The 10,017-nt window shown below is 31.6% G+C and overlaps 1 protein-coding gene across 1 annotated transcript; it reads right to left on the bottom strand.

The window, feature by feature from the left end:
- Window positions 1-6,086: 6,086 nt before the first annotated feature.
- Window positions 6,087-8,549, bottom strand: LOC141696171 (uncharacterized). The gene has a single exon (XM_074500352.1). The coding sequence runs from the start codon at window positions 8,547-8,549 to the stop codon at window positions 6,087-6,089; it is 2,463 nt and encodes an 820-aa protein (XP_074356453.1).
- Window positions 8,550-10,017: the final 1,468 nt, after the last annotated feature.

The raw sequence follows: 10,017 nt of genomic DNA, 5'->3' as shown, positions 1-10,017 counted from the left end.
TAAGAATCAATTACTTTATAATAAAAAAATAAAGTTTAATTTTGAGTCACTTAATAAAAAATTGTACTACTAATTATTACGTCATATATTTTTTTAAAAGCTTGATGCAAAAAATTAAATAACAAAGACCTTTACATTTTTATAGTTGTAAAAAAAATGTTTTCATATAAAACTATTTTTATAATGAAATGTGAGATGACACTATGAGACGTCGTTAAGTAACATATATCGTAAAATCAAAGTAAACTTACAATTTTTTGAAAATTATACTCTTTTACGAATTTTTTAATCTTATTTTAAAATTTTAAATAATTAAAGATAACTATTATTATGGAGATCATTAAAAATGGATATGTGACTGTTGCATGATTTTTTGTTTTTGCAAAATTTAGAGAAGATTTCATTAATAATTTTAAATAGACTAAATCGGGACAAACCCTCAATTGATCATGCAACCAGTTGCAAAACAAATAAACAAGCTTAATAATTAACAACTTTATTTCTGTATTTGCTTAACTAATTGAATACAAAAATTCTGAAAATTAAAAATGAAGATAGTGGTTTCCCGAATAATACAACATGCATCTCCCTTGAAAATGGTAGCTTTACAATTGGGTATCACTTGAGATTTTTTTACAACATTCCAAACGCACCCTAACACCAACTATAAACCTGTCGAAACTAAACTGTTGTTGATGTGAGATATCTAGATCTCCTAGTACACCTTAACATTTTTAACACAACCACCACACCGCACAAATTAAGACACATCGCATAAAACGAGAAAATCAAACATACAAATAATGACTCAAATAGAACGAAATGGAAAAAATTAAAATTCAAAGATCTCGAATGACACCAAATTTTAATATGTTATTATACCGAACTTTTGAATCCAAAGCTCGATTTTATTGAAGAACGAGCAAAAAAATAAAGGATGTTTGTTGAAATAAAATTATAAAACAAGAAAAAGTGTTATGTGGATGGAGAAGGGGCGACTATGTGAGATGAGTATACAGTTAAATCTCGATAAATGAATAATCTTGAGACCGAAATATTTATTTATTAATCGAGATTATTTATTTATCGAGATCAAAAATACATTATCTATAATATATTTTGAACAAAAAAATATTTTCATTTGATGAGATTATTCGTTTATTGAGATTCTAATGGGAGAGAAAGAGAGAGTTGAGATGTGAAGAAAGGGATGGAGATGGATATCAAGATGGGTAGAAAGGGTGGAAAATGAGATGGGGCAACTAACTCTGGAGATAATAATATATTTTTTTGTGGAGTTGTAGGTTTAATAAATCTTCTTTTTCAAAACAGTAATTATATATTATTTAAGGTTGTTTGTGTTGATGGTGATTAAAATAAATAAATAATTTAGTGATGTCTAATATTATTAACATATTGCTCTATAAACCTATTTCTAGATAAAAAGACAACAAGTGTTTTAGGTAGTACTTATAAATATAAGACCAGGACAAAATTGAAATGATGGGAAATTAATTTTTAATTATAATTTATCATGAGTAGTAAAAAAAGTTTCGACAAAATACAATTTCAAAAATCTCAAACAGCGAGTATAAAAAAATAGTAACTATTGTATTGAATAAAAATAAGATTCGGTAATTTTATAATTACAAAATTGAAGTAAAATTTAGAGTTACTTGAAAAAAATGTTACTACTTATTAAAGCATTAATTATTATTTTTTTAATATAGTTCGATTCATTGATTAGATAATAAAGACATTTATATTTTTATAATCATAATAAAATTGTTTATTAAATTATATATTTTTATGAAGTTTGTTGATTAACAACTAAAAAATTTAGTGATTATCAAGTTATATATTTTTATTAAGACACCTCCCTACCTAAATTTAAATAATGAAGACTTTAATATATTTAATAATCGTAATAAAGTTGTTATTATACGTTATAATTTGTATTATGAAATGCGAGATCACGTCCTTAGACACTGTCAAGTAATTTTATTTATATATATATATATTAAACTTACGAATTTGTGAAAATAAAATTTTGTTACGAATTTTCGACTCTTATTTGAAAACAAATTAAATAACTATATAAATAACATATAATTAAGAAATATTCAACTACATATAACTAAAAAATATTATTATTAAGATTATTAAAGAATGAAAAAGAGATTGGTGTAGTATTTAATAATTTTATTTCATCAAATTTGTAATAACATTAATTTTTATTATAGGGTTGTTTAATCAAAAATATAATAACATTATTTTTTTTTCCGGATTTTTTGTGATTGTTGTAACAACTATTTTTTTGTTAAAGAAAAATATTAATAATTTTGCAAAATTCATAATAATAATTTTCCTCTCTTTCATATTTATAAAATTATAATAGAGATGTTTGTATATGATAATATTTTTATAACAATATGTAATAATATGCGAGACGGTACTGTGAGGCGCCATCGAGTAAAATACATTAAATAATAAGATAGAGTAAAGTGGAAAATTTCTGAAAATTATACCTAATTACGAATTTTATAGCCCGTGCACATTTTTTTTTAATTATGACAATAACAAATAAATAATTTTATTTATAATTGAATAATATAATTTATAGGATGATCTATATCAAAATTTAATAAGTCATTCAAATTTGTCTTAATGAGATTAGTATACATCATTTTATTTTGATAGTTAAACTCAAGCACAGATCAGAAGTAGGTATCGAATAGTATAAATTATACGATCATATTGAAATTGCAATCCAAAATTTCTATAATTGAAGATGTGTTTTATATTTCAGGATCGGCCAAAATAAGTTTATGGATCTTTTACTAACCGAAATATAGATAAAAATCTTGAAAAGGATAATTTATCGGTCAAATTAAAGTGAATTTTTTTATCTGAACCTAAATATGAATACCGAATCTTAAAAATGTGTTATCTATAAATTTATAGTATATACATATGTTGATAAACTTACAAATATGTGAAAATAAAATTCTGTTACGAATTTCGGCTCTTATTTCAACAAATAAATAAATAACTACATCAAATCCCCATATTTAGGAATATTGCTTTTAAAATTATTAAAAAGTTGAAAAGAGATTGTTGCAGTATTTAATGTTTTTACTTCATCAGAAAGTTAAAATATTATTTTTTATTTTTAAAGAGTTATTGGAATTGTTGTAACAACAATGATAATGATACCATTGCTTTTTTTAAATAAATCATTATAAAGATGTTTACATATAATAATATTGTTACAATGAAATGCGAGGCAGCGTCGTAAGGCGCTATCGAGTAAAATCTACCACTTCCTCCGTCTCTCCAATTGTCATCGTTTCTAAGAGAGTGTCCGACACACATTTCAAGATGAATAGAAAGTATAGTTCTATAACGTTTTTATTAAAAAAAATTATGAATAAAAGTATAAACATTCTATTTTTATTCAGAAAAAAGGATTTTTTTAAAAAAAGTTATAGAACTGTACTTTCTATTAATCTTGAAATGCGTGTCGCACACTCTCTCAAAAACGATAACAATTGGGTGGACTGAGGTAGTATATAATTAGATCGATTGAACTTAAAAAAATCATCTTCAATCCAGCGCTTGCAACTTGCCAGTCGAAGTTTGCGCCACCTAATTAATGCCAAATCATGATACACCATTAAGTTAAAATTTGAGAATTCAAACGTCATTCTGTTAGGCACAAACCCATGATAGTTAATTCTTCACGCTGTATTTTCTCATTAGTCTACTGAATTAAATTATATTACACTACACCAAAATCTCATTCACACAACTGTCATGAGACAACGGTTCAAAATATACCCGTTGTCCCAAAAAATCAAACCACGGGGTTTTCTTCGCTATGAAAAAACAGTTGTCTTGCTTTCCATCCAACAACGTTTATAGAGGTTTTTGCACACTATTGTCTAAGCTTTTCGATTTGACTTATTTAGACAACTGTGATTTCATGGACTGTTGTTTATGACTATTTTAAACAAGCGTGAACCAATGTTGTATGTCCAAAAACTCATTCTATCTTAAGACAACTGTTATTTTACGAGCTGTTGTTTGTAACCCTTTTACATAATGTTGCATGCATGTTGTATGTACAAAAATTCATTCCATCTTAAGACAACAGTTTTTGACAAGTCCGTTGTCTAATTTAGACAATGGTTTACTAAAACTGATATCTTAGACTCTATCAAACAATGGATTTAAAATACCATTGTAGAAAGCAAAGTTCATAGACAATGGTTATTAACATTATGGGATAATAGAGGTTCATACAACAGTTTACTGATTAGCAAAAGAAACCGTTGTCTATACAGCAAAGATGGAAAAAAAAATTGACTTGCACATATTACATATCCCAACCCTGCTGTACACAAACCAACAATAAGATGTCCAATCTGAATAAACCCAAACCAACAGATATAATACCATAAATCAGCCAAAGGTCCAACCAACAACAAACTAGAGATCCTCAATCAAAATTGTAAGCCATTCCTCAAAATTGGCAAACCATACACTTTCAATTAAACAAGACAGAGATTTCAAATTACATTGTTCCATATATACAAGACAGAGTTGTTTAGTAGTGAATATTACAATGAAAATGGAAACACAATCCTTGTTTACTGCCTTTGGTAACATGCATGCTGCTTAGCCATAATTTTGCACGCCTTGACAACCGCCGTATGCTGGTAATTCTGCATAAACACAAAAACAAGTGATCAACATTAATTTGCACAAGTTTGATGTGGAAAATTTTATAATTTATCCTCTGCAGTAGATAACATATCTCCAAGCCCTGTTTCTGCAGTAGAAGCTAGCCATACTTGTATGTCCGCCGAATGATTATTTTTGCTATGATAAAATCATCATCTATTATAAGAAGAGCATCAACCAGCAGCATTCACAAATTGAAAACTCAGTCAACTAGATGATGATTTTATCACGGCAAAAGTAATCTCATCAAGGGGTTCACGAGCAGTACACATGGATAATGGGAGCTTCACCTACAAAAAGAATAAAGTGAGCGGTACATGGACTCAAGTATCTATAAATAATTATATATATTACCACTATGGAAGTTGAATCCATTCTTCTTCCTCTCGCATATAGCTAGTATTTTCATCGTCCAGTTCATCAACATTCGGGAACACGGGCAACTGCAGCTCATTCTCAAGTTCTATTTCTACAGAGCCTTCATTTTCATCATCACAGTGGTCATAAAAGTTCTTTTCCGGGACTTTCAACACCACAGACCAAAATTTTTCAAGAGTATCATCAATGTAGCAAACTTGCTTAACATGTTTCCCTAGAACAAAAGGATCATTTGAAAATCCTAATTTATTTAAATTAACCAATGTATATCCCAACTCATCAACCTTAACCCCTTTGTTCATATCTACCCAATTGCAACGAAATATAGGGACTCTAAAATTATTATAGTCTAGCTCCCATATACTTGTTATAACTCCATAATAGGTATGTGAAGTATGTTCAACAGATTTAAATTTTTCGGAAAGCATTAATGTATCTGCAACAACACAAACACCACTACACTGTACTTGTCTATTATTATCACGCTCCTTGGTGCTATAAATAACCCCGCTGATTTATAACCACTAAACGTAGGAACATTCTTGTTAGGCCCTTCTGCCATCCACCTTATATCATCACCTATGCTATTATGGTCATGGAGCAATTCCGTCTCAATCTGTACAATAAAAAAAAAATTAAACAATTTTTTTAGGTCTGTGTTTTTATTTTTTATTGGATGTCTTCGACTTCTTATATTACTTGTCTGTATTGTTTTTAATCAGGACTACGTAACAAGGTAATAAACACATAAATAAAACTTACCTTTTTCCTGAACCATTCGGGGAATTGTTCATTCTGCTTGGTTTTTAGCCACACCTCGTCATTTTCATGCTGCTGGTATCTTAGCATTAAAGATGCCATATGTTCACTACAAGTAAAATCAATTGCTTCAATATATTTACCGAATTGCAGATAATGAGAAAATAACAAAATGCACACACACACACACATATGTTAGTAACTTACTCAAAATATTGCCTCATGTGATTGCTATTTTGCAGAACACATAAGTGTGCTAGATGCAATTCCTCTTTGCTTGGCTTGATCATTGTCGCACCAGATAAAGGTTTGCTTATTGCATTTTGCTCATGCCTATCATTTTTTGGCAAACCTATGGTAGCTTCTTCAAAATTGACCAAACGTTCAACGGCCTCTTCGGCAACATATGCCTCGGCAATACAACCTTCGGGATGAGCAGCATTTCGAACATATACTTTAAATGCCTTCATATATCTCTCAAAAGGATACATCCAACGTAGAAAGATTGGCCCGCAAAGCTTAACCTCTCTCACAAGATGAATTGAGAGATGGATCATGACATCGAAGAACGAAGGGGGAAAGTGTTTTTCCAGCTGGCATAATGTTTCCACCAACTGAGATTGCATATTTTCCAATTTATCTACATCGATGACTTTGCTGCAAATTGCCTTGAAGAAAAGGCAAAACCTTATTATTGTGCACCTGACTTTTTTGTGCAGTACCGACCGAATCGCAATTGGAAGCAAATGATGCAATATTGTGTGGCAATCATGAGATTTCATTCCAACAAGCCGAAGTTTTTCCATATTTACAAGATTCTTGATATTTGAACAAAATCCATCCGGTAACTTCATTTGAAGAAATGATGAGCAAACTACCTTCTTTTCAGCATTTGATAAGTTCCATGCAGCCAAAGGTACCTTCTCTTTCTTTCCGGGAGTTTTTGGCCTTAGCTCCATTCTTATTCCCATTTCTGCCATATCGAGACGGACTGACTCCCTATCTTTTGTCTTTCCGGGAATATTTAGCAAAGTTCCAAGTAAAGCCTCACATATATTTTTCTCGATGTGCATCACATCGAGAACATGCCTAACTGGCAAAAATTTCCAATACTCAAGTTGAAAGAAGATAGATAACTTCTTCCAAACTGGTCTAGCATCACCTTTCTTCCGTTTATGTTGGCGTTGTGTCTTACCAAAGACATGGTCCCTTAGATGTTGTACTCTTTCAAAAACCTGCTCACCAGTTAATGGAATAGGACCAGCACCTGTCTCAACGCTATTATCAAAAGCTGCCTTTTGCTTTCTATACGGATGATGACGAGGCAACCACCTCCTATGCCTCATAACTACCGTCTTCCGATAGTGAACCAGCCTAGTAGCCTCTGTTTTATCAACACAAACAATACAAGCATTATATCCTTTAACTACATGTCCCGACAAGTTCCCCAAGGCCGGATAGTCACTTATTGTCCATAATAATATGCCCCTAAGTACGAAAGACTCTTGTCTATATGCGTCGTACACTTGTTTCCCGCGCCACAACTCCTGCAGATCTTCAATAAGTGGTTGAAGGAACACGTCTATATCATTTCCAGGCTCGGTCGGTCCTGATATTAACAAGCAAAGCATAATGTACCTTCTTTTCATACAGAGCCAAGGTGGAAGGTTGTAAACCGATAGCAAAACTGGCCAACTTGAGTGATCAGTACGGTTTCCACGAAAAGGATTGAAACCGTCGGCGGATAAAGCTAACCGGAGGTTTCTACTCTCCGATGCAAAATCAGGCCACTTTTGATCGACATCCTTCCATGTTTGCGAGTCTGCTGGATGCCTCATTTTACCATCTTGTTGTCGTTCGGTCTCATGCCAAGTCATGTCCTTCGCAATCGCTGGTGTATTGAACAAATTTCTTATTCTTGGTATCAAGGGGAAATACCATAAGACCTTAGCAGGGACTCCTTCTTGTTCTTCTCCTTTCTTATTCAGTTTCCATCTAGAGGCCTTACATATGCGACAAGTAGTCTCATCTTCATCTTGTGGCCCACGATATAGTAGACAATTATTCGGGCATGCGTGTATCTTATCATAACCCATTCCTAATGCACATAAGGTTTTCTTCGCTTTATTGAAAGAAGAAGGGACATTGTTGCCTTCTGGTAGCAAAGACCCAATCAATAATAGAACATCAGAAAAACATGAATCAGACATACCATGCTTCACTTTCAAGTTGAATAACTTAACCAAAGCTTTCATCTTAGTGTAATTCTCACAACCAGGATAAAGAGGTTCATGCTCACCTTTCACATGGTTGATGAAATCTGAAGAATCTGAAGAAAGAACATCATCATCGTCAGCTTCACCCATTCTTGTGCAGAATTGGTAATTAGAAGATACCGAGTTGTCACTTTCATCCAATACAGGACTTTCTACAATATTTGGCTCCCCGTGCCATATCCAGCGAGTATACGTTTCATCAATACCATTTTGAAACAGATGTTTTTTAACAATCCGAGCTTTCCAAGATTTGCTATGTGCGCACTTTAAGCATGGACAACTTATTTTGTCTTCGTTATATCCATTCTCAAAGGCAAACATAAGTAAATCGTCCACTCCATTCTCAAACTCTCTTGTTCTTCTATCAGCTTTTAACCATGACCTATCCATATTTTGATATAAAACAAGCTGCAAAAAGAAAGTGACATGATGGTCAAAAACAGAGCATATACTATTAAGCTTATGACTAACTACCAAAACAATTACAAACCCAAATTCCCAAATAACCAAAACTATTAAGCTTATGACTAACTACCAAACCAAAACAATCAGCAACAACTACATAATCTATTAGCAATTAGTAACTAATTAAGCTTATCACAAACCCAAATTCCCAATGTGCATCACTTCAAACAATTAATTGCAGAGGTGACTAATTAAGATTATGACTAACTAATTAAACAATTAACTAATTAAGATTATGACTAACTAATTAAACAATTAACTAATTAAGATTATGACTAACTAATTAAACAATTAACTATTAAGCTTATCACTTCAAACAATTAATTGCAGAGGTGAGCTTGTGTTAGAGCTTAAACCACTGAAACAATGGAGGAACCCTAAAACACTAAAAAGATAATTTAGGTTACGGATTTACCTAAAATGGAGGTCTCTGCGATGGAGGTCGAGGTTCGATGGGGGAGGTTGAGCTTGAGGTCGAGGTGCGATGGAGGAGGTGCGAAGCTCAATGATTATGTTCTCATTCAGACATAACAAAGCTCAATGATTGGGTTGTTAAAATTTTAAATAATCCTTAAATTATGTCCAAGAATGTCAAAATCAATTAAATCCAAATAAAAATCGACTTATGGATAGTCATTTACAAATTTTATCGATGTTAATATCGACTTATTGTAGTCATGTACAAATTTTATCGGAAAATAATCAACTCTTCTTGTTCGTCTTTTTAACAGAAATCCGGTAAAAGCTGTAGTCCCTGACACGGGTACTACTACCCAGTTGACTTAATTAATTTCTGAAATGGATTTGTCAACGATCCAACCGTACGGATGTTAATATCGACTTAGTGTAGTCATGTACAGATTTTATCGGAAAATAATCAACTCTTCTTGTTCGTCTTTTTAACAGAAATCCGGTAAAAGCTGTAGTCCCTGACACGGGTACTACTACCCAGTTGACTTAATTAATTTCTGAAATGGATTTGTCAACGATCCAACCGTACGGATGTTAATATCGACTTATTGTAGTCATGTACAAATTTTATCGGAAAATAATCAACTCTTCTTGTTCGTCTTTTTAATAGAAATCCGGTAAAAGCTGTAGTCCCTGACACAGGTACTACTACCCAGTTGACTTAATTAATTTATAAAATGGATTTGTCAACGATCCAACCGTACGGATGTTAATATCGACTTAGTGTAGTCATGTACAGATTTTATCGGAAAATATAAGATGTTTAAAATAAAGTCATCTTTTTAACGAAACACTGAACCGAATAAAAATCTTCTAATCGAAATTATTAACTAAACAATTGTAACAAAGTATGTCTAACAACAGTTTTTCAGACAAGATAATTTAATTTTTAAAAATTAAAATATATTAAAAGACATTACAT

The sequence above is a fragment of the Apium graveolens genome, chromosome 11, assembly GCF_009905375.1.
Source record: "Apium graveolens cultivar Ventura chromosome 11, ASM990537v1, whole genome shotgun sequence".
Taxonomy (NCBI): domain Eukaryota; kingdom Viridiplantae; phylum Streptophyta; class Magnoliopsida; order Apiales; family Apiaceae; genus Apium; species Apium graveolens.
The sequence above is the reverse complement of the archived record's forward strand: the minus strand, read 5'-3'. Positions and strand labels throughout refer to the sequence as shown.

What these genes read in the sequence shown, in the direction of transcription:
- LOC141696171 (XM_074500352.1), bottom strand. Translation starts at nt 8,549, where the DNA reads ATGGATAGGTCATGGTTAAAAGCTGATAGAAGAACAAGAGAGTTTGAG.